Consider the following 25,717-nt stretch of genomic DNA (forward strand, 5'->3'; position numbering starts at 1 on the left):
TAACTTAAGAGTATCACGGGCTCCCTCTAGCTGCATGCAGAGGACAGACTGGGGGGGATGGGAAGTAGCCAAGAACAGACCATGTTAGGAAAGCGGAATCGGCAGCCTTTGCCAGTGGACTGACTGTGGGGTGACTGAGGGGAAGGGAGCCAAGAATCTAAGGTGGGCCTGAGTGATAGGTGAATGGTTGTGGCATCTACCGAAATGGGGTCCACCACAGGGGAGAGAATTATACCTTATCTAATGGAATTGTTGCCACAAACTATGAAGGAAGTACTAGGTGAGAAAACTGAAGGTCATAGTCTGTACCTAGTGAGCTAAGAAGCCAGCCCAGCAGTGTGATGCAGAGTCTGCCTGAGTCGCCCCCCATCGGCTGCAGCAGAGCCTGGTGGGGACCAGGAGGGGGAGGAGAGCAGCTCTCACCTGACAGGGGTCCTAACCTGTCCTGTGGAAAAGGGCTGCCACTGGGCTGTTTTGACTTCCTGCCATTATTTCCTCCCTGTTCTCCCTCTGGAATGAATAAAGTCCTTTTGAAAAATGCCAACCCAGTGATTAAGGAAATTCTGGCCCTTACGATAGAATGCTCTGCAGTCATGTGTCCAGATTAGTGTCCAGTTGTGTTTCCTGATCTGGAAAGAGGCTCCTGGTCATACTGCTAGTGAGGAAAGAAAACTGTAGAACAGCTTAAGACAATCCCCCTTTTGTTAGAAAAGATAAAACCCTCATATTCCAAAACAGTCCTAGCCACAGGTGGTTGTATATACCACCTGTGCAGATGCAGGGAGAGAGCTGAGGGCAGGTACATACCAAAACGTCAGTAACAATTAGGATTCGAAGAGGCAACCTAAAGTTTTACCTTATATACTTCTCTGCTGCTTCCATTTTTTAAATAAGCATGTATTACTTTTGAATAATAATTTTTAAAACTATAAAGAGAGTAATTTGGTAATATCTATCAAAATTACCAAGCATGTACTTTTTTCTTCTTTTGTTATGGTAAAATATACATAAAATTTACCATTTTAGCCATCTTTAAGGGTCCATTTCAGTGGTATTAGATACACTGGCATGGTTGTGCAATCACCAGCACCATCCATCCCCAGAACTTTGGCATCATCCCAAACAGAAACTCAGTACAATACTGCATATACACTGGAACCTAGCATTTCCACTGCACAGAATACACAACTACAGACATACTCCCAAAAGTGTGCCAAGGGGACACACACAGCATTTTGCATACAAACTAACAGCTAAAAATAATCCAAGTATCCATCCCCAGGAACCAGTTAAATAAAAAATAGTAAATAAAGGGCGCCTGGATGGCTCAGGGGGTTGAGCCTCTGCCTTCGGCTCAGGTCATAATCTCAGGGTCCAGGGATCGAGCCCCGCATTGGGCTTTCTGCTCAGCTGGGAGCCTGCTTCCCCCTCTCTCTCTGCCTGCCTCTCTCTCTGTCAAATAAATAAATAAAACTCTAAAAAAAAAATAGTAAATAGGGAGGAATTCTATGCAGCTGAGAAAAAGAAGGTACTGCTAGAAGTATCTCCAATGTATACTGATGAGTGAAGAAAAAAGGCACATAACAGAGTTATAATATTCACTCCATTATGTAAAAGTAAGCAAGCGTGTGGCACAAATACAAAATTAAACCAGAAGGACTCAGACTAGAGCCGCTAACTGCAGTCATCTGTGGGGAGGGGAATTGGGGATACTTTTCAAACTGCAAGTTACGACCTGCTGGTGGTTATTTTAACAACTAAAATTAAACAGAATAGAAAATATTGTTTACGAAATTTCTGCTTCAGTATATGCTCTGCATATGTGTTTCCTGGGTTGTAGTATAAAATATATTTTTTTGTCATAGGTCATAGTAAAAAATTTTTTTAAATATTTGGATTATCCATTTGAGGTGAGAGGATGGGGTTATTTTCTTTTTCTCGTATTTTTTTTTATTTTTATTTTTTTTTCATATTTGCTTTTGTAATGTTAAGGATTTTCTATTCAGGTTTTTGCAACTTTTGGATCCTTCTAAATGAAAAAAAATTTTTTTAAGTAATAATCTTTTTTTTAAAGATTTTATTTATTTATTTGAGAGAGCAAGTGCACAGAGGAAGAGGGAGAAGGAGAGGCAGACTCCCTGCTGAGCAGGGAGCCTGATGTGGGGCTCGATCCCAGGACCCTGAGATCATGACCTGAGCTGAAAGCAGATGCTTAAGCCCCTTAAGTAATACTCTTTTTTTTTTTTAATTTTTTAAAGATTTTTATTTATTTATTTGACAGACAGAGCTCACAAGCAGGCAGAGAGGCAGGCAGAGAGAGAGGAGATGGCTCCCTGCTGAGCAGAGAGCCTGATGTGGGGCTCGATTCCAGGACCCTGAGATCATGACCTGAGCCGAAGACAGAGGCCTAAACCACTGAGCCACCCAGGCACCCCAGTAATACTCTATTAAAGATTAAAAGAGAATAAAATGTCAATGTATCTCAACTGGGGAACCAAGGAGGGGGATTCTGCCCAGGTGTGGGTGGGAATTTTGCAGGGAGAACAGCACCTCCACCCCAAGGTGCTCAGAATGGTCTGAGTGAGCTGTCAGGGGGCAGAGCCAAGGGTCCCCCCACCAGCCTCCAGAGGTACATCTCCACTCTAGTACTGGTGGGAATTCCTTGTTCACTTGAGAGGGCAGCTTGGAAGGTGGCCAGAAAGGAGATGAGGAAAGAGTGGGGAAGGAACTGGATGGGGAGGGAGAAGAGGGCTGGAGAAAGATGGGATAAAGGGCAGAGGGGGATGGGAAGGGGAAAAGAGACGGAGCTGGGGGAGCAGACGGGGGCTGGGCAGGAGTTGGGGGTGGGGGACACAGGGCACGCACCTGAGTGGATGTGAGCATGCAGTTTGAGGTAGTGCTCCCGCCGGAAGAACTTCTTGCACACCTGGCACTTGAACCTGCCGCCACTGCCGTGAGTGGGCAGATGGCGCCGCAGGTAGCGCTCACAAGGAAACACCTGGCAGAAGAGAGGAGCTGGCCTTAGGTCTGACTCAGTAGCCCTCACCACCCTCTGAGCTTAAGGGGCCCCTCATTTCCCACACTTATGGAAACAATTTCCTTTCTGCCCACCGGGGTCAAGGATCAGGGCCCAGTGTCAGGCTTAGCCTTAGAACCTCACAGCTCCCACAACTCCCCCATAACGCCTGCTCTGAGCTCCTGCCAGCCTGCTTTTACTACCCAGGAGGCCCTTCTTTCGTAGCCTGACAAACTTCCACTTGGCCATCAAGATCCAGCCCAGGTGTCACTGCTTTTGTGAAGGCCTCTCTGACTGTCCAGTGCCACAGAGGGCCATACAAACTCGACCCTTGAATGTTCATATACATTTTATTTATTTCTTTGTTTGTTACTTAAAGTAAACTCTATCCCCAACATGGGACTCGAACTCACAACCCCGAGATCAAGAGTCGCACGCTCTACTACCTGAGCCAGCAGGTACCCCTGTGCATCTATGTTTTTAAAGTCGCCATCTGACCCCTTGAATCATAACCTGTGGCTTAAATGAGATCCCTACGAGGGCAGAGGAGCTTTCATTCACCGCCACAGGGCCTGGGTCAAATGTCGCACATGCAAAAGAATGAATGACAAAATGATTACATAACAGAAGAAACTGAATGAAAAGGTAACGAAGAGCCAGAAACATGGAAGCCAAAATCTTCCTCTCCGGCCTTAGGAAAGGCATTCGTTCATTTTTTCATTCATTTGCTACAGAGAAGTAGTCAGGGTTACAGACCCAACTACTTAGTAGCCTCTCCATGTCCTAGCTGGGAGAGCTTGCTGTACCTCGGTTTCCCCATCTGTAAAATGGGAAGAGTAGTGGTATGCTTCCTAGAGTTAAATGACTCAATGCGATCAAATGCTCCGAAAAGTATCTGGCACGTGGCTCTTGTTCAATCCATGATACCTTTTCTTTGGAACACAAATTCCAAAGCCCCAAATTAGGCTATCTGCATAATTAGAAACATCTACCATGCAGCTGACATGCAACCAGGGCTGTCCTGGAAAATCTGCCGTGTAAGGCTGTGAGAAAATGAGTAGATTAGAGAAACCAGTTAAAGCACCAGGTGGATGCAATCAGCGGAATCCAGACTTCAGGAAACTGCACAGGACCAATGGCCCAGTTTCTTCAACAAATAAATTAAAAGAAAAGAAAAGAAAAAAAAAAAAAAAGGAGCACTGGTGGAGAGCATCTGTTGATGAACAGAAACTTTGGTTGTATCGAGTGGCTGGAGTGTATGGACCTGATTCAGACAAATAAACCTGACAAAAATTATGATGTTTCCAGGACAATTAGAAATGAGAACATCAGGCTTGGTGATGGTTTTCAGATTCACTGGAAAGAACCCACAGCAAGAAGGACAGTAATAGGTCAGGAAGCTGGAGGCTGCTGTGCCGAGGCTGGGCCTGGGCCCAGGAGAGGCCTCACCCCACATCGGCACAGCCTGGCCGGGCCTGGCCCGGCCCAGTGGCAGCCGCAGAGTGGACACGTGTGCTATCCAGTGGCTCAGCTGGGCCATGCAGGGCTCTTCCTCTTCAGAGGTGAAGTGTCATCTATGGAGACGAGCCCAGGAGAGTGGGAGGTATTTGCTCTACAACCTCTGACCCCCCATCATGGCCCCAGGGGGAAAGGGCAGTGGTACCCACCTTCTGGCAGTGAGGGCAGGGGAAGTTGTGAGTGGCAGTCTGCAGGTGGTGTTCCAGGGCCTCGGGGGTTGAGTATTTGTTGACACATTTGACACACCTACATGGGAAGGAGCAGGAGGGGGACACAGCAGTGTGAGGAGGCCGGACTGGCCCAGCATCAGCCATTCTCCTCCCCCCAGGACAACAGTGGGAGGCAAAATTCTACACTTAATTCATTCTTTTCCTTTCAAAAAAAAAAAAAAAAAAAAAAAGGGAAGGTCAAGGGGCTTGAACTCATGACCCTGAGATCAAAAGTCGCATGTTCTCGGAGCACCTGAGTGGCTCAGTCAGTTAAGCCTCTGCCTTTGGCTCAGGTCATGATCCCAGGGTCCTGGGATAGAGCCCCATGTCAGGATCCCTGCTCAGTGAGGAGCCTCCTTCTCCCTCTGCCTCTGTCCCTCTTCCCTGCTCATGCTCTCTCTCTGTCTCTCTCAAATAAAAAATAATAAAAAATAAAATAAAAAAGTGACATGCTCTACTGATTGAGTCAGCCAGGTGCCCCAGAGGGAGTCTTTGATGAAAATTAAAAAAAAAAAAAGAAAAGAAAATCAGACCATGTTACATCCTTGCTTAAAAGACCCCACCTTGGCCTACAAGGCCCTAATGGCTTGACCACTCCTACCTCTCAGACTTCATCTTTCTCCACGGCCCACCCCACTCTGCTCCAGCCACCTTGGCCTCCTTAATATACCCTGAACACACCAAACTCTCCAGCCTCAGGGCCTTTGCACCCGCTGTTCCTGCTACCAGGAACACTCTCCCCCAAATATTCCCTTGGGTAGCACCTTCTTATCCTTCAGGTTTCACTTCAAATGTCACCTCCTTAGAGATGCCTTCCTTGAGTACCCTGTCTCAAGTTGTCCCCTGTGGCCCACCCCCGGGCACTCCCTACCCAGTTTTGTATTCTTCTTAGCACTTATTATCTATAATTATTATTTATGTGCTTACTTGATTTGATCTGTCTCTTTTATCAACAATGGGGCTCTGGAGGCAGGGACCATATCTGTCTTGTTCATAACCTGATTTGAGCACCAGTGACAATCTAGGATGTGAAGAAGTCAGACAGACAAGGATCCAGGCCTGGCCCCTTCTTGTTTCTGACCCTCAGTTTCCTCATCCACAAAATAGGGTAGGAATCCCATATGGACATGCCTCTTGTTCATTTTTAAGACTGTCACAAGAGTCAAAGGAAACAGGTGTGCCAAACAGCTCATTAATCACAAAACATTAAAAATGTGGTCTCCACTCTTAACATCACAGGCTGGCAAGCCTTCAGTTGCAAGCTGCTCTGAAGAGAAGATCCCTCCAGTCTCCCAACCATAAAAACATCTGCCAGCAAATGGACCCATTTATAACGAGGTTCCAGTGAGGAATGCTCCAGGTCGGAGGGTAATTCATGCTAAAAATAGAAACATGGGCCCTGACATCTGTACACCAGGGCCACCATGGGAAACGCACAGGCAGACTGCACCTGTGGTAGGCCCAGGGGACCTCCTCAGACCACACTCTGGAAACCACAGGCTAAATGCCTCCAGATGGCAAGAAAGGAAGAACAGGTCAGGTGGGAGCAGAGCTACCAGGTGGGGGGTCAGTGAGGACAGAGATGTTCCAAGCTGGTGAGGTAGGAAAGGGCAAGAACTCCACAGGCCTCAGCGGTGAGGAGACACAGATTTCTGTGGGAGGTAGCGTAGCAGGAACCATTAAAATTAAAACTTCCTGCCAGAAATGCCACCCTAAGTCATCCAAGGTGACATCCTCAGCATGGGGGCAAACCCATGTCCTGTGCCTGCTGATAACTGTGTGCTGAGGACAGAGCGTTACTCTCTAATATTTCCTGCCAAGAGGGCCAATCCTGCATCTAACCTGAGGTCAAATCACACAAACCCCAAGTGAGGACATTCTACAAAATAACCGGCCTATCCCCTTCAAAAATACCACGGTCATGGGAGACAAAGACCAAATGAGCAGCTGTTCCTGCTTAAAGGAGAATAAAGAGACATGATCTAACGCAACCTGTGATCCTGGCTTGGATCCCAGGCCAGAAAAAACATTTACTTTGTCTATAAAGGATGTTATTGAAACAACTGGAAATTACTGGATGAGGTTTCTAGGTCAGGAAACGGAACTGTATTGATTTAAATTTCTGATTTGATAACTGCACAGTGCTTCTGTAAGAGGTTGTCCTTCTTTCCAGAAAATATACACTAAAGACAAAGGGTAAAAGAGCATTGTGTCAGCAAATTATCCTCAAATAGCTCAGAACATAATACAGAATATATGTTGAAAAGTTAACGTTTGGAAAATTTGGGTGAAGGGCATATATGGGAATCCTCTGTAGTACTCATGTTTTTTCTGGAGGTCTGAAATTACATCAAAGTAAGTTCCTGAAAGTGACTGTGGTATGGGGAAGGGGCTCAGGGTAGACAGGGAATTTCTTTTCACTCATGCCCTTTTTTAGTAATCAAATATTGTACTATATACATATAATTATTAAATAATTATTTTTTAAGAAACTTAAAAAAATATTTTATTTACTTATTTGACAGAGAGAGAGAGATCACAAGCAGGCAGAGAGGCAGGCAGAGAGTGAGGAAGGGAAGCAGGCTCCCTGCTGAGCAGAGCCTGATGCGGGGCTCGATCCCAGGACCCTGGGATCATGACCTGAGCCGAAGGCAGAGGCTTTAACCCACTGAGCCACCCAGGCACCCCAATAATTATTATTTTGAAGTAGGTAACCGATCTTCTTAAAAGCCCTCATTGATTAAAAAAATTGTTTTCTAATTTTTATTATTCCTTTTTTTTGTTTGTAATCTCTACACCGAATGTGGGACTCAAACTCATAACCCTGAGATCAAGAATCGCACGCTCTTCTGACTGAGCCAGCTAGATGCCCCTCCCACATTGACGTTGGACCTGCAAAATCACTTCTAGGAACTTATTTATAAGTAAGCAAAGATGTCCAAAGTAGTTCTCGGTAGTGCTGTAGGTAATAATGAAAAACTGGGAATAACCTGACTATCCTGCAATCACGAACCAGTTACATAAATTTGGCACGTACAATGGAATGATAAGCAGCCAGTGAAAAGGCTGGGGCAGGTCTGTTTGTGCTGAGATGCGAAGATATCCATATTATAGTTTTAAGTGATACCGCACAGCACGTGTACAGAGTAAACCCATTAAGTTTCAGTTTGCTGGAAGTTGTAAGACATGAAAAAGGCACAATGAATTTTCACCGAAGTCTGTAACTGTGTCTGGGATGACCTGACTCCAATGTAGCCTGTGGTAATTGTATCTACAAACATGCTCATTACAGACACAGACCAAATAACATGTACCAAGAGGATAATAGGGATTATTTTTGCTTGGCAGGGTTTTGGTTTTTGTGCGATTTAAAAAAATATATTTTTCTCGGGGCACTTGGGTGGCTAGTCGGTTAAGCATCTGCCTTCAGCTCAAGTCATGATCCCGGGGTCCTGGGATCGAGCCCCATGCTGGGCTCCCTGCTCAGCTGGGAATCTATTCCTCCCTCTCCCTCTTCACCCCCCTACCCCTTGTGTTCTCTCTCACTCACTCTATCAAATAAATAAAATCTTTACAAAATATTTTTTTTCTCTGCATTGAACATAGGTAACTTTTGTAATTAGGAAAAAAAATCAATAAATCTTATTTTTAAAAGGAAAAAGTAAATATATAGCATATATAGAGTGGCATGCATAAAATTCACTTGAAGGGTTTGCGGCTTGGGGAAGCAACACAGATAGACCAAGGCAATGTTGTCCAAAGGTGGCAGAGCAGATAGACCAATGGGGCCAGGACACCTGGAAACAGGATGAAGCCACTATACCTGCTCAAACATTACTGAGAGACAGAAATAAATTCTCCCTCATTTATGCCACTATTATTTGGAGCCTGTATTGCATGCAGCCAAGCCTATCTAAACTGTAAAATAATAACTTCCAGCAATCACATTTATTGAGCCCCTGTGATGTTCCACGTATCATGTCTGAGAGCCTCACAGTTGTCTTACCTGATCCTCGTAAATAGGCCCTATAGTTATCCCCATTTCAAAGATATGGACACTGAGGCTCAGAGTGGCCAAATATCTTGCCGAGGTCATCTCCAGGGCTTGTAGTCAAGCTGGGATTTGAGCACAGGCAGGTGGCTCCTTACCATTACCCAGAACACCATTCCACCCTTGGGTCATCCAGATGGTGGCCTGCCTCCTCGGGCCTTACCTTTGGGCCAGGAGAGGCGATGGCTACCAAGGGTTCCTGGCACTGTAACCCTCACACAAGAACCTAGGAGAAGAGACTGACTGTAGACACAGGGCATTGGGCTCAACCCTCAGCCTACAAATTCCAAGACCAGAGCTGGGAGGCTTCCAAGGTTCCAGACGAGAATTCGAATCTCAGCTCTGTGCTGACACTGTTATTCTGACAAGCAGGTCACTTCTCCTTCTGAGCCTTAGTGTCCTCATCTTCCAAAGGGGGAGAACGCCACGGTCATGAACTAAACTGTGTCCCTTCAAAATTCGTGTGTTGAAGCCTTGGCCCTCAATGTGATGGTATTTACAGATTTAAGGATGGGACCTTTGGTGGGTGGGTGTGGGTGTGTGTGGGTGTGTGTGCGCGTGTTTGGGTTTTGATGAGATCAGGAGGGTGGGGTCCTCATGATGACAAAGTGCCTTATAAAAATCTTTTTTTTAAAGATTTTATTTATTTATTTGGCAGACAGAGATCACAAGTAGGCAGAGAGGCAGGCAGAGAGAGAGAGAGAGAGGGGGAAGCAGGCTCCCCACTGAGCAGAGCCCAATGTGGGGCTTGATCCCAGGACCCTGGGACCGTGACCTGAGCCAAAGGCGGAGGCTTTAACCCAATGAGCCACCAGGAGCCCCACAAAATGCCCTTATAAAAAGAGATTCTGTGTCTGTGGCATTTTGTTGTAGCTGGAGCTGACTAATACCACCGCCTCCCTCCGAGGATTGCAGGGATCAATGTCCCCAAGTCAGAGCTTGGCACATAGTAAGTGGTCCCTTCTTTTTACTTGCCATCTCACTCCAGAAAGCCACACACTCACAGCAACTCTCAGATAATTCACAAATCAATCAGGCAAAAGCAAAAGAAAATGTGCCCTGAGTTCAAGTGGGAATTATCCATCACTAATCGGAAATCTCTGCCCCTTGACTGGCCAAAGCTTTGCCTAGGTTTCCTGCCTCTCTGGCTCCAGTTCCCAGTCTCCTCCAGGGCAAGCTGCCCTGCACCCATTTAAGTCCCAATCCCCTTGTCAATTTCTCAAAAGCTTTTGTGATTTCTACAGGCCCTTCTTACCCTTACCCTGGCCCTACCCTCCCCTTTAGGCCACATCTAAACATGCTGTCCGGGGCACCTGGGTGGCTCAGTGGGTTAATCGTCTGCCTTCCGCTCAGGTCATGATCCCAGCGTCCTGGCATCGAGCCCCATATTGGGCTCCCTGCTAGGCGGGAAGCCTGCTTCTCCCTCTCCCACTCCCCTGCTTGTGTTCCCTCTCTCACTGTTCTCTGTCTGTCAAATAAATAAATAAATAATTTTTAAAATCTTAAAAAAAAATAAAAATAAACATGCTCTCCCACTTCCACTATACACAACGCTCATTCTAAACCACTTGCTATTTCATTTCATATCTCTATACTTGCTGTTCCTTCTGCTAGGAATGCATTCTACCCTACCTACATGGCCAACTCTTACTCATTCCCTCAAAACCCAGTTCAGATAGCACTGCTTCAGGGACACCTTCCCGGCCCTAGGTCCCACTGTGCTTCTTGTATACCTTATATCGATGTATATATTAGCATTTTATCACAATACCCATAGGTGTTCTCTCCCAAAGGAGCCCATGCGTTCTAAGCTCAGGATCTGTTGTTACTTACCTCTGAAGCCCAGAGTGACACCCAGGAGTTACGCCTCATTAACACAGGTTATTAGATAAATCCCTACCCGCACAAGTTTGTACAGAAAATCAAAACCATTCCAACATGAAAATATTCACTAAGAACTGGGAGAAGGCCCCTGACAAATACCCCTCCCTGTTTATCACTAATACCGATTCCCATGCATTGTGAGCTAGGCTTCTGTGGCATTGGTTGAACACACAGCAAAATGGCTGCAGGCAAAAATGTGGGTGTGATCTCACAGTTAGGAACCTGATACTGGGGAGCGCCTGGGTGGTTCAGTGGATTAACGCCTCTGCCTTCAGCTCAGGTCATGATCCCAGGGTCCTGGGATCGAGCCCTGCATCGGGCTCTCTGCTTGGCAGGGAGCCTGCTTCCCCTCCTTTCTCTGCCTGCCTCTCTGCCTACTTGTGATCTCTGTCTGTCAAGTAAATAAATAAAATCTTAAAAAAAAAAAAAAAAAAAGAAAGAAAGAAAGTGATATTGGGCACCTGCAGATAACCCATAAGGAGGGTCTGGAAGAGGGACCAGAAAACCACCAAATAAGAGAAACTCAATGAGGACGGTCACGGGATTAAAAGCTCAATGAGAATGGTTTGAAGACTCAAGCATTAAAAGCTTGTGACAAAACTGAGGGAGCCTTTCTTCATTTGCCAGAGGGATGCTCTCTATGACCACCACGGAAGACTAAAATGACATTAAGGATTCTCAGAAAAAATTACCCCCAATAAAATCTACACCTGGTTCATTCCTTGCTCATTCTAAGAATCAGCCTCTGGCTTCAACTTTAACCTGAATTTTATAGACTATAAAACAAGTGAATCTTATTTTTATCAGTTTTGCTTTCCAGTATGTGCTTGTTCATTCTGTTTCCGTTCTAAGAATCTGTGTACCATTCTGACTGTAACCTACATTTTGAAGATCAGACAAAATCATATTTTCATACTAGTTTTAGTTTGGGAAAAAATATCGGTTTTCCACTATGAATGAAAAAATATTGCTTTCCCCTTTTTTCACATTATTTTTTTAGGATAAATGTCTACCAAACTGAAGAATGATACAAGGAGGGCCAGCATCTTCTCCCCAGGTCCTCAGCAGTCAGAAGGAGCTAGGCGGCCGAGCCCTGGGGTCCCTGCGGGGAGAGGGGGTATAGGTGGGGGGAGGTCACATACTTGTAGACTGCGCTGTCCTTCTTGGGGCTGTGCTGAGGCAGGAGGCTGTGGGAGTACTGGTGCACGCCCAGATCATAGAGCGAGGGGAAGTCCTTGCCACAGAGGTGACAGCGATAGCTCAGCTCCTCCTGGTGGCTCTTGATATGCTCCAGAAAGGTGTCGAGCTTTGGGAACGTCTGCGCACAGCTTTTGACCACACACTTGTATACCTTGAGGGAAGACAGAGACCAGGTGACGGGAGGCAGATGGTTCCCCTGTGCCCCTGCTCCTGGAGCTCTGTTTTATCTTGATGAAAGAGTCGTCTCTTCTCAGCCCGTCACAAGGCCCCAGGACCTTTCCCTCAGGTGCTGTGTGTGACCTGGTATCTTTAGGAAAATTACCCCAAGCCGGGAAATGCAGTGAAAAAATAACATCGTGTCCTTCCAGTGCTGTACTAGAGTAGTGGCTCTCTGACTTGAGCGACCACCACAGTGACAGGTTGCCGGGCACCACTCCCGGACCATCTGAGTCAGCAGGTGTGGAGGGCCTGAAGACAGGCCTTCCTAACGAGCGCCCAGGTGACGGGTGCCAAAGTCACAGCTCTGGGGATCTCGCCCTGAGAAGTGCTATCTACCAAGCCTGCCCAGGGTCATCCCACTCTCTGGGGGCTGTGCCTTATTTTGACTATTTACTATGGATTAGGAGCCTGACTCTAGAGCTAAATATTAACTTGCAGAAAACAGCTCCAATATAAATGATTTTTGTCAGGTAGCAGAGATATCCCCAAAGGTCATGGGTTTTACTGCCCTGTAAGACATTAACCAGATTTGAATCTACCTTACCCATCTTATCTGAATGTTCCTTTCTTTCACTGACCTAACTATACCTATGTATGAATACCAGTATTCTATATCCTCTTTTGAACTGGCTTTGTCATCCTTCTAGTTTCCTTATTAATGAGTTATGTAAAATTCTGGCTCATGTTCACTATGTTATTTTTATGAGAATTAGGTTTTTAAATTTTGAAAATTATACTTTGACAAGCATACTCCTGATTACCTATACAATTCCACTTGCTGCTTCTTCCTAACAAAGTGAACCCTGATTTGTTCAAGCCCCCTTAAAACACTTGGTCTCCCTGGATCCCTTGTATCTACTGTCAGCCATCGGGCTCCTTTCTTGCCAGTGATATATAGGCAGCAGTCTTTAGGGAAGGCATTACTTCCAGAACACAAAAAGCAAAAGCTTCCTAAGAGAAATCCCTCTGCTTTTCTCATTTGTCTTGACTGGAATACAGATGTGATACCTGGAGATACAGCAACCATTATGCAACCTTGAGGATGGAAGTCACATGCTAAGGAGGCAGGGCCACAAACCAGAAGTAGCCTGAGTCTACAATGACATAACTGATCTATACAAGCCCAACGCCGCTTACTTAGGGACTTCTTGTGACATAAGGGAAATAAAACCTAACTAGTAAGCTAGTTGTCTATTATTTGCAGAGTAATAATGAATTCCTAAGTGTTAGAGCACGCCCACTGGTTCTGACTAATGAGAAATCTACAGAGGGCTTCTAGGAAAGAAGAGACACAGAGAAGACAGCCCATTTTTGCTACGTCTAGACCACTGCCTAGAGTGACTACCATCCCAGGACCACAGGTAAGCCATCAGTGCAGAACCAGGTCATATCCTCAGGTGGCAGAGGTAAGAGGTGGAAGGACACTGGGTCCTTGATGTTGGGGTGAGTCAAATGACTGTCTCAGGCCTGGAGCTGTGCAATCTTGGCTTTTCACTACCCTTGGGTTGCAATGACAAGCCTCTTAATTGTTTAAGCGCTCTGAGTCAAAGTTTTCTGTGATTTTCCCCAAGGGTGTCCCAATTTAACACCATTAATCCCCTGCTGGGAATCTAGGATAAGGGACAAGTCAGGAGATTTAGATGAAGATTTTATTATAGTGACGCTCACCATGGTTTTGCTTAAATAGCAAAACATAGTTCATATCCTACATGTTAAAACAGGATTTCTTAAAATGTAGCTGTTAAAAATGATGTTTTTTTAAAAACAGTGACACGAGAAAATTCTCAGAATAAAAAATTAGGTTAAAAAATAGAAAGCACAGGGGCGCCTGGGTGGTTCCGTGTGTTGAGCCTCTGCCTTCGGCTCAGGTCGTGATGTCAGGATCCTGGGATCAAACCCCACATCAGGCTCTCTGCTGAGCGGGGAGCCTACTTCCCCACCTCTCTCTGCCTGCCTGTCTGCCTACTTGTGATCTCTCTCTCTGTCAAATAAATAAATAAAATCTCTAAAAAAAAAAAAAAAATAGAAAGCACAAATCCCAAGAGAATTTATGCTTATTAAAAAAAACCCAATCTCTTGGGGCGCCTGGGTGGCTCAGTGGGTTAAAGCCTCTGCCTTCGGCTCAGGTCATGATCTCAGAGTCCTGGGATCAAGCCCCACATCAGGCTCTCTGCTCAGCAGGGAGCCGGCTTCCTCCTCTCTCTCTGCCTGCCTCTCTGCCTACTTGTGATCTCTGTCTGTCAAATAAATAAATAAAATCTTTAAAAAAAAAACACAACCCAATCTCAAGAGGTCCCATGTGGATGGTTACACTTATACGACATTCTCAAAGTGACAAACTTAGAAAAACAGAGAACTGATTAGTAGTTTCCAGAGGCTGAGATTGTTGGGAAAGAGGAGAGCAGGTATAATAATGACAGGCAGAATGAGGAAGATCTTTGTGGTGATGGAATAGTTCTGTACTGTGACTGCAGATTTTACCTCTAATAGGTAAAATGGCAAAGAACTACACAGAGCTTTATACCCCTGTCAGTTTCCTGGTGTAGCTCTCAGGCTATAGTTACACACAATGTAACCATAGAGGAAAACTGACTGACGGGTATAAGGGACCGCTCCCTACTATCTTTGTAACTTTCTGCGAACCTACAGTTCTTCCAAAAGAGAAAGTTTTTTTTTTTTTTTTAAAAAAGCTATCAGAAAAAAAAATACAATTCAAAATTATACGTATATACAGATCCTAATTATAAGAAAAAAAACCCTAGAAACTACAAAACATGCTGGATTTTGTGGGGCATTCTGGGGAACACGTATTGCAAGGTGGTTAATGACATGGGGTTTGGCTCTGAGCCCCGACCCAGTCAGTTACTGGTGGTCACTCTGGATAGGTCACTTCGCCCCTCGGGGCCTCAGTTTCTGCATTGGGATGTACTGAAAATGCCTATCATAACAACATAAGGTTGTTATGAAGATTAAATACAATTTTGAATGTAAGCATTCAGCAGGGTGTCCAGCATCTAACAAATGCATTCTTCAACCTATACATTCTTTAGATTTTTCTGAAATTAAAAAAAAAAAAAAAATTCTCTTTATTTATTTATTTACTTATTACTTTAGAGAGAGGGAGAGAAAGAAACCTAAGCAGGCTCCAAGCCCACCATGGAGCCAGACACAGGACTCTATCTTACTACCCTGAGACCATGACCTGAAAGCCAAAATGAGCCGAAATCAAGAGTCCGACGCTTAACTGACTGAGCCACTGAGGCGCTCCTGAAGTGTACGCTTCAAAAAGGGTGAATTTTGTGAGATGTAAATTGTATCTTGATTAAAAAAATAAAAAACAAAAAAAGACTGTGGTCCTAAATCCCCATAGTAGGTGTTTAGACATTATATTTCCTTGGAGTATTGAGAATTTTTCTCATGTCCGGATTCTATTTTGTATGACGTATAAGAGCTGGGTTTCCTCCCTTGGCCTAGCACCATAGTGGCCCCACCCAGAGAGGGGAAGCCTGGCCTATCACGGGTGGTTAGATGGTAGCTCACTGCAACTGGGGCGCACTCCTGTCCCTTTCTAGGTACTGTTCAAGACTCCGGCACCAGCCGAGTCTCCCATCTCCGGTGGTTGTGGCCTCCCGCTGCCCACCATCTGCTTTACCTGCTCATTCTTATGCTGGGTCATGTGGGACTTGAGCTGGAAGTAGGTGCTGAACTTGCTGGGGCAGAACTGGCACAGGTAGGAGCTATCGATGAGGACAACCTGCTTGGCCTCCAGTTTGTCCCCTTCGTCCTCACCTGCAGCAGGCAAGGCCTGGGGCTGTGGGGCACCCGACAGGGACTGGCCCAATCCTGTTGAGAAAACCAGGGAAGAAGTCATTGAGACTGGCAGAGGAAGAGTCAGGACAGAGGGCCATGACGTTCAGGAAGGGTTCACAGAGCACCCGCCGTGTGCTGCCATCTACCATGTTCCTGGTGTCCGACACTGTACTCAAGGCCCCACACTCACATTCAGCTTTGCGCACAGATATCGCCATTCCAGGTGTCCACCTCCTGAATGCTTACATCCTGACTGGTAAACAGCTACTGCCTCAAATCTCCTCTCACTGGTCTTTCTCTAGCCCTCTCCAGGTTTGTTAAAAATCTGGAACACTACTCCCGGCTGCATTCAACATACTTCCCCAGCCCCCCGTTCCAATTACAATCATTTATTTAGCTGCTCTTCCCTCACTTTTTGAAGACAGGGGCCTCTGACTCATCTCTACAGAGGCCTCCATAAATGTTTGCTATATGGTTGAAACGCTGATGCCAGGCACTGTAAGGATTTTGAAAAAAAAAGAAGAAGAAGAAGACGACGACGAAGAAGTAAAGAAACAGATGGGACGGCTGGATGGCTCAGTCGGTTGGGCGGGTGCCTTTGGTTCAGGTCATGATCCCAGGGTTCTGGGATCGAGTCCTGTAGGAGCTCCTTGCTCGGAGGGGAGCCTGCTTCTCCCTCTGCCTGCCACTCCCCCTGCTTGTATGTGTTCGCTCTCTCTCTCTCTCTCTCTGACAAATAAATGGACAAAGTCTTTAAAAGAAACAGATTGTTCCCCAAGGAGCTCAAAAAAAAAAAAAATGCACAGGGCACACAGAGACTGGCTAAACACACTGTAGGGCTAGTTCCAATAGGAAGTTCAAATAAAAGTGGCCACATGCTGCTCGTGCAGCAAAACACCCCCTTTGTTCGCTGGTATGTGGTGGGCTATGCCCACCCGGGGGGACTCTACAGGAAGGGCTTAGGCCCTGGCCCTACACTGTCCAATACAGAGGCCACGAGCCACATATGGTGACTGAGAACTCAAAATCTGTGGCCAGTCCATATCTAGATAAGCTATACACATAAATAAACCCTGGATTTTGAAAACCTAGTATTAAAAAAGAATATAAAATGTTTCATTGATAATTTCCTTATATTATACACTAAGATGATATCAGGTTAGATAAAACATGATTAAAATTAATTTCACTTTTTTTAAGTATTGTTTTTATGTAGCTACTAGAAGGTTTTATTTTTTTTTAAAGATTTTATTTATTTATTTGACAGACAGAGATCACAAGTAGACAGAGAGGCAGGCAGAGAAAGAGGAGGAAGCAGGCTCCCTGCCGAGCAGAGAGGCTGATGGAGGGCTCGATCCCAGGACCCTGGGATCATGACCTGAGCCAAAGGCAGAGGCTTTAACCCACTGAGCCACCCAGGCGCCCCATACTAGAAGGTTTTAAATTACATATGTTGCTCATATTATATTTTTGTTAATAGCACTGCTTAGGGCCTAGTAAGTCCTCACGCCCCATACAGAATAGGAACTAAACCAGTATCAGATCTGGGACATGATCATTAGCTCAGGGACAAGTGATGGCTCGGAAGGGAATCCTACAAAGTTTAAGGGGCCTTGGAGACCATCTGCCCAAGGAAGTCAAATAGGTTTCAATTCCAAGTCAACCGATAGTGACTGCCTACAGCAATATACTGAGAGTGATTCTGAGGCAGGATCCAGGCACAGCAAAAAGGCCAGGTGATGGATTAGTGCTGTCTTCTAGCGGTACAGTATTAGAGTAAGGCCAGGCTTACTGTACATTTGTCGTCCCTCCTTTCATGCTATGCTCCATTTTATTTTTCAAAACCCTACCCCTAAATGTGATGGTATTAGGAGGTGGGATTTTTTTTTTTTAATTTCTTTATTTGACAGAGAGAAATCACAAGTAGGCAGAGAGGCAGGCAGAGAGAGAAGGGGAAGCAGGCTCGCCACTGGGCAGAGAGCCCGATGTGTGGCTCGATCCCAGGACCCTGGGATCATGACCTGAGCCAAAGGCAGAGGCTTTAACCCACTGAGCCACCCAGGCGCCCCATGCTATGCTCCATTTTATAAATAAAGTAGACTGAAGCCCAGAGAGGTCAAGGAGGTTGCCCAAGGTCACACAGCTGGGAATAGAACCCATGAAGCTTCAGAGGACAGGTATGGGCACGATGGCATTCCCTTCTTCGACCTACCTGTGTTTTCCTCATCCTCCTGCCTGCTGGGGTTGAGGGCCATGACCTGTACGGTCACAGAGTTGCGAGAGACAGTGCCACCGCTCCGCCCTGGAGGCCACACCTTATGAGTCTGCATGTGTTTCTTGACGTTAGATTTCTGGGCAAAGGCACGGCCACATGCAATGCACTGGAAGGGCTTCTCACCAGTGTGGCTGTGGGAAACAAAGCCCGTCAGGCCCCTCACGTAGGAACTGGGATGTGACCCCAGCAAAGGAGCTCACAGCCACCAAGAAGGTCCAGACAGAGCCTGCGGATGCCACTGGCCATCATTCTGACACCATGAGGACAAGCCGCCAGACCAGAGGCAGAAAGACCCTGGGACCTTGGTGACATTTCGGAGTTGCTCAATCAACCAGCCCTGGAGCTGACCTTCTCTGTGAGCCCTGCCCCTTCGGTGAGATAAAATATTTCATAAATGTTTAAGCACTCTCAGAGAGGGATTTATTCTTTGAAGAAGAAATGGCACAGTCACAGCATAGCACTTGTACCATTATTTAATATTTTCCTTCAAATAAATCCACTTTTTTAAAACTTCAAATAATTTAAAAATTAAGCTTCCTGTTGTCATATGGAAAACCCCTGATCATAAAAACAAAGTAACCAAAAATGCAAGAATTTATAAAACAGTATTATTACGATCTATACAGCTGCATTGTCCAATAAGGTGGACCCAAGCCACATAGGACTATTTAAATTTAAATTCATTAAAATTAAATTAAATTAAAAATTCAGTTTCCTAGTCATACTGGCCTCATTTCAATGCTCAGCATCCACATATGGTCAGCGGCTACCCTACTGGACAGTGACAATTTGGGCATTGCCATCACTGCAGAAAGTTCTATTGAGCAATAGTAGTGTAGTCTAGTGAGGTCTTTTTTTTATTTAAGTTAATTTAAAAATTTTTTTTAATTTAAATTCAATTAATTAATATATAATGTATTACTGGTTTCAGAGGTACAGGCCTGTTCAGGTCTTGATCTCAGGATCGTGAGTTCGAGCCCCACCTGAGCTCTACTCATAGTCATCTTTGCAGAGCATGGCACCCCCCAGGTCAGCCCTTTCTGCAGAAGTGAGGATTGAGGCATCCCTCACCCCTGCAAAGACCCCACAGTTCAAGTCCATTTCTCCCCCCACCCCGCAGGGCTCAGACCTTCTTCACCGTAACGGGCAGGCCCCACAACTTTCACAGATCCCTCCTACTGCTCCTGAGACAGAAGAGGGAAAACCGACCTGACTTGGACAGAAGGTCTGAGAACCATGACAGGATGGGTGGGGCCTTGGCCATCAGCCTGGCAAGGGGACTGAGCAGGGAGCCTTGCTTCTACTGTGGACGGTCCTCCAGCCAGGGCTGCTGAGGAGCCACCTGCCCCACCATGTCTGTGTACCTTCGGATGTGCTGCTGCAGGTCGAAGTTTTTGGTGAATGACTTGTCACAGTACGAGCACTTGAGTTTTTGAGGCTTGGGCTTCCCTGCAGCTGAAAAACAAGGTGGGGGATGGGTGGGGAACAGTGAGGCTGGGGGTATAAGTGAGGGCAAAAAGAGCAGCCTCCGATTTCTCTACCCCTTGTACGTGGAGCCAGAAGGCCCAGGGGGGGTCTACATGCACAGACAGGCAGGGGAAGCAGCACAGAGCCTCTCACAGTGCCTGGAGGAGGAACACCCAGGAGATGCTCTGCTTAGAAGAACAGAACCACCTCTGAAAGCCTCCCCTTGGCCTGTGGATAAAAATCCCAACTTGGTGCTGGGGCCTACAGGGCTATGCATCCTCTGCTTCCTGCCAACCTCATCATTCTCTCCATCCAGCTGCAGTGGACTCCTTGCTAACCTTGCAAGACCTCAGGTGATTGATATCTGTGCCCTCCCCCTCCACCACCAATTTCTAACACTGCCCCTGCCCCATCGCTAGAATCTCTGAAGGGGTCACAGACACCACTGCTTGCCTGATATCCACTGTCCCCCTTCTTCCCTCAAAAACCCCCAAATAATGGAAACATCAATATTCCCGGCTAAAAGAGACATTTCCCAACTTCCTTTGTAGCTAGATAGGGTCATATGACTAAGTTGTGATCAATGAGGTGAAAGCAAAAGCATCATGCAGAACTTCCGGAAGCTGGGAGATGCCCCTTTTATCCTTTTTACTGCCTGGAATATGAAACTGATGACCAGCGCTCCAGCAGCTATCTTAGATGGTGAGGCACCCTGATAACAGAAGCTATGCCCTGGGGGTAGCAGAGCAGAAAGACAGAAGAAATGTAGGGACCCCATGACCACAGAAGCACACGATTTCCAAACTGCCTGACACTGGCCTTGTTTTGCACAGGAGAAAAATAAAATTCAATCATTTTAAAGTCACTCTTACTTTGGACTTTCCACTACATACAACCATACTTCATCCTAGCCATCGTAAGAGGGAAGATCAGAACTAAGCAGCCTTATGGACAGGAGAAGGCTGAAGAAAGAGAGGAAAGACGCCCCTGGCAGGTGGCGGGCCCACCTTCTGGGAGTCCACTGGCACCTTTGGCCCGGCGGGTCTTCAGTGTTGGTGGGGAGTCAAAGGTGGCCACCGTGCCCCCAGTAGCACTGGTCATGGGGGCAGCCGGGTTTGGTCCTTTCGGTTTGAATCCCTGTTTGCCAGGGCTGTACACTGGAGGGGTGGGGTATACTGGAGCCTCCACACACTGGTTTGGCACCTAGAAGGACAGCACAGTGAGGGAGAAAGGCCTGGGAAGGATAGAAAAGAACTAGACCAGCCAGGGGGACCCTCACTGTGGTCCTGGCTAAACTCAGCCAGGATCGCAATCCTAACCCCTCCATCTGGTTCAGTCAGCCCAGTCACTCCCAAGACCCTGCAGAACTTCATGGAGCCAGTAGGCTAGAAGCAGCTTTGGAGCCAGGCAGTCTGGGTTCAAATCTTGACTCTGTCACTTATCTAAGTGATCTTGGAGAAGTCTTCCAACATCTCTCAATTCCCCAGCTGTAAAATGGGGCTAATCAGAGTACTCCTCTCCTTGGGTTGTAGTGAGGATCAAATGAGTTAACATGTGAAGAGCTCAGAAGGGTGCCTAGCATACAGTAAATGTTCAATAAACATTAGCTGCTGTTACGGCATTATTGGTAGTAGTAGTTTGTTAGCAAAGGAGAACCAGGAAGTCAGAAGGGTCTGTATCCTCACCAGTAACCCCGCTTCCTAACTGACCCTGCCTGATGCCACACCAGCATCTCTCAACTGAGAATGGACCCTGAAGCCACAAAAAATTCATTTACACCAAATGAATTCTGAGCCACTCAAACCTCGTTAACACTAAGCTTATGCCATGACACCAGGGCATTGTGAAAATTTCATTAATTCAATGATTTACTCATCATTCATTGGTTTTTCCAGGCTGGCTTATCCAAAACTTCACTTCCTATCCTCCTCTGCTTTTTTCTTTTTCTTTATAGACTTATCATTATCTAATAAATTATGTGTTTTACTTACTTATCTATTATCTGCCTAGTTCCATGAAGGCAGGGGCTTTTGGTCCACTTTTGTTTACTGTTCCATCCCAAGCCTTGAGTCATCCTTGCCACAGAGTGGACATTCAATAAATATTCGCTGAACCAGTGAATTCATTTATATATTATAATATAATGAACATAAAAAAGGTATACTTGTTCATTCAGGTGATCAAAATATATTTGTCAGATATATTTGGTCTTCATCCACAGTTCCTGGAAATGCTTCAGAGCCATAAAAGTGAAATGGGTGTCTTATTATTTTTGTTTGTTTTATTTTTGATGAAAGTGACTTTTGGCCCTGATCCAAGGGCAGGCTGGTTGCCTAGAGGACCAACCATGTGCCTGATGGTTTGGAATGTTCAGTCCCATCCCCCAACCTCTGGGGAATGAGGAAGGGCGGCAGGTTCAACTAGCCACAGCCTATGACTTAATCATGATTATGTACTGAAACCTCCATAAGAAATCCAGAGGACTGGGTTTGGACAGCTTCCAGGTTGACGAACACATGGATGTGGGGTGAGTGGGACACAGAGCCTCCATGCCCCTTTCCCACACCTCACTCTATGTACCTCTGCATTGGGTTCTTGATCCCATATCCTTTATTATATCCTTTAATAAACTGGTAAACGTAAATGTTCCCGAATTCATGAGCTGCTCTAGCAAATTAACAGAACCTAAGGAGGAGGTTGCTGGAACCTCCAACCTGTGGCCTGTCCATCAAAAGCACAGGTAGCTTGCAACTGGCTAAAGTGGGGGTGAGGGCAATCTTGTAGGACTGAACCCTTAACCTGTGGGATCTGCTGTTATCTCTGGGTAGATAGCATTAGAAATGAGTTGGAATTCTTGGACACTGTGCTGGTGTCTGAGAATTGCCTGGCATCGTGAGGGGGTGGTGGGAGCGGGACCTCACCCAATAATGGAATTGGGTCCAGGAACGAGAAGAGTTGCTATCAGTGGATGCATGTGTTGGGCATCTAATATGGCACCATCTGGTATGGTAGGTGCTTCTGCTAGATCTCGTCTGTTGGCCTTTGACACCATTCCTACACGTTCCATGTTCCATGCTCTCCCCTGATATGCACATTCTCAGACTCCCTTGCCAGCAAGGTTCTGAGCACAAATTAGGCTCTGCCCACAAGAAGCACCTGCAAGAAATCTGGAAGGCAGAGAAAAGTAGAAACTGCTTTCCTCTGGCAGCGGATGCCGGAGACAGGAAGGTGTGTGGTCCTAAATTTTGAATGGCTGGGGGCGCCTGGGTGGCTCAGTGGGTTAAAGCCTCTGCTTTCGGCTCAGGTCATGATCCCAGGGTCCTGGGATCGAGCCCCACATCAGGTTCTCTGCTCAGCGGGGAGCCTGCTTCCCCCTCTCTCTCTGTCTGCCTCTCTGCCTACTTGTGATCTCTGTCAAAAAAAATCAAATAAAATCTTTAAAAAAAAAATTTTTTTTGGATGGCTGGCTGAACCTTCCATCCCCCTCCTGACCACCAGCCTCGAGGACGGCAGCACAGTGACAGAATCCTACAGCTTCCCCAGCTCTGGGCACAGCTGGAGTTTCCTGGTCCTCTGGGCCAAGCAACAACAGTGAATCTGAAAACCAGTGGCCTCTGCCAACTCTGCCCTCTGCTCCGTCTAGCCCTCCTGAAGCCACCTTTGTAAGCACCTGGACTCCTGCGTTAAATCCCTTTGCCAGAAATGCCCAGAGTGGTCCCTATTTTCCTGACCGATACAGAACTCAATAAATATTACATGGACGAATTCACCCGTCATGCAAGTCATCACTGAGCAATTGAGTGACGGCCAGTGGGTTTGCTCTCTTTATCCTCAACAGCTCTGCAAGGGGAGTTCCCATTCCAGAGGCAGGGAGACTGAGGTCAGAGGGCCCTATTTCAGATACCTACTATAGATGCGCCACAGGCCAGGGACTCTGCTAGGGGCCAAGGATGCCAGATCAAAGAAGACTCGGGCTCTGCCCTTGTCCACGCAGGAAATGAACAACAGCAGCTCCCCCTGGTCTGGCCCCCTCCGCCTACCAGGCCACCTCATCCCCTCAGCATTGCACTGACTTAATTTTTTTTTTTTTAACTCAACACAGGGAAGCTTGCTCTGTTCCCTCAGGCTAGGCTAGATCCCCTGCAGGCTCTCATAACATCATGCAGTTGGTGGTGAGATCTCCCTACTGGTCTGGCTCTCCTTAGAGAGAACCATGCTCTCTAAACATGGAATGTCTGTATGGCCAGATTGTAAGGTGAGTGGGGGGTTAATGTGACCTCAAGTGCAGGCTCTTGGTGTCAACACCGTGCCCCCTAGCACTGGCGTTGGGACAGGTTCTGAACCCCAAGCACCTTGAGCTTGTAGCAGGGAATGAGTATAGCACACAGGGTACACGCACCGGTTCTGTAGCTTCAATTCTCTATGCTTCCCAGTACCCGTGCCCTTTGCAGGGTGATTTTGCAGCCTTCCCCCATCAAACATGGCATCGGCTTCCCTACTTCTTAAATCAGCTGGCCTACATTGGCCAACAGAAGAGAGCCGGTCACAAGCCTAAGCTCCAAGAGGCCACAGGCATTTCTGCTTGCATAACCGTGCCTCTCCCGCTGCTGTGAGCACATGCCTGGCAAGCCCGCTAGGGGATGAGGGGTGCCCTGGAGCAGGGCTGAGTTAGCCAACTTGTCGCACCTACAGGCCGTCCTATAGCAACTGACAGCTGCCATCTCTGCACACCTGGGAGAGCCCGGCCAAGGTCAGCAGAGTTGCCAAGCAAGCCACATAGGTTCAAGAACAATGAACACATTCTGCCATATACCACTGAGGTTCTGTGGAACTTCCTTCCACAGCCCTAGCTAACCCATACATCTAGCTTGTTAAAAAAATGTTAAGAGCCTGGGGCACCTGGGAGGCTCATCGGTTGGGCGTCCGACTCTTGACTTTGGCTTGGGTCATGATCTCAGGGGTCATGAGATCGAGCCTTATGTTGGGCTTCTGTGCTCAGCTGGAGTCTGCTTAAGATCCTCTCCCTCTGCCCCTCCCCCTGCTCTCCCTCTCTCTCTCTCTAAAAATATAAATAAAATATTTAAAAATATAAGAGATATTCACATAGATAATTTTTTGGAATCTTCTCCCTAAAACATTGGTGTTCTCGGAATGTTCTGAGCCCTCCCTGAGGGCAGCTTCTATTTCTGCTATAACCTCTACTTCATACCCCCTTCTCAAGGCTTGCATTCTACCGTTAGGGCTGGATTAAAGTCCTTCTTTCCCATGATGCGGATACCCCCCTGATCTGGTTCTGTCTCCCACAGTACCTCTGGCACCGTCTGGCACAGAGCTGGTGCTCAGGAAAGGTTCAGGTTACCCATGATAACCAGAACCAGTTTCTCTCCCTCCACCCCAAACCCCGAGCTCCGCTCACCTCCAGGGGTGGGTAAGGCTGCATTCCCAATGCCTGGATCTCCACCGTGCCACTCCCAGCCAGGGGCGCCGTGGCACTGTACACCTCCACTACGCCATTGCCGCCAGGGTTGGGACGCCCAGGGGGCCCCAGGCTCTGGGGTGGGGGCGGTGGGGGCTGGGGTGGTGGGGGTGGGGGCAGTGGCGGAGGGGGTGGAGGAGGTGGTGGAGGCTGGGTGAGGTAGCTTGGTGCGGAATGCATGTTCAGGCTGCTCTGAAATCAGAAAAGAGAATTAAAGTGTCACACCCTCTTGATACCAGCTGTCTTGTTATCAGCCGGGAAGGATATTGGTCTTAGCCAATGACGTGGAAAGAAGAGCCCCTCACAAGGCAGCTCAGAGGACAAGGCTGATGGGAGGCATGGCAACAGAGTCATGAAGAACACAGAGGAAGCATCAGCCAGGTGCCATTACCCCTTTTCTCTAGGAAAGTCGACAAAAATGGCCCAGCTTGGACACCTGAGTTGATCTAATAGCCCCAGTGTTGCTGTCCTAGGGGGGCTTGCTTGTGGGGCCCGCTCTTGAGTGGTCTCTGAGATCCTGCCTTGTGGAAGGTTGCCTAGGACCACTAAGGCTATTTTGCTCCCCTGGGGCACTGACCATTCTATACCAGGT

At 46.9% G+C, this 25,717-nt stretch overlaps 1 protein-coding gene across 2 annotated transcripts in view; it reads right to left on the reverse strand.

Annotated features, from left to right (window-relative positions):
• Positions 1-25,717, reverse strand: part of LOC111141598 (zinc finger protein 341) — a 45,793-nt gene that overhangs the window by 5,259 nt on the left and 14,817 nt on the right. The window contains exons 5-12 of one of the 2 annotated variants that reach the window (XM_022494267.1): positions 25,066-25,317; positions 20,678-20,852; positions 19,547-19,637; positions 18,120-18,313; positions 15,750-15,940; positions 11,821-12,029; positions 4,684-4,780; positions 2,866-2,998 (exon numbers count right to left, since the gene is read on the reverse strand). In XM_022494267.1, the coding sequence (XP_022349975.1) occupies positions 2,866-2,998; positions 4,684-4,780; positions 11,821-12,029; positions 15,750-15,940; positions 18,120-18,313; positions 19,547-19,637; positions 20,678-20,852; positions 25,066-25,317 (1,342 nt within the window). Of the gene's footprint in view, positions 1-2,865; positions 2,999-4,683; positions 4,781-11,820; positions 12,030-15,749; positions 15,941-18,119; positions 18,314-19,546; positions 19,638-20,656; positions 20,853-25,065; positions 25,318-25,717 lie in introns of both variants that reach the window. The other variant, XM_022494266.1, reaches the window with a different exon arrangement.

This window comes from Enhydra lutris, unplaced genomic scaffold (assembly GCF_002288905.1).
Source record: "Enhydra lutris kenyoni isolate GAN:26980312 unplaced genomic scaffold, ASM228890v2 scaffoldscaffold6, whole genome shotgun sequence".
Taxonomy (NCBI): domain Eukaryota; kingdom Metazoa; phylum Chordata; class Mammalia; order Carnivora; family Mustelidae; genus Enhydra; species Enhydra lutris.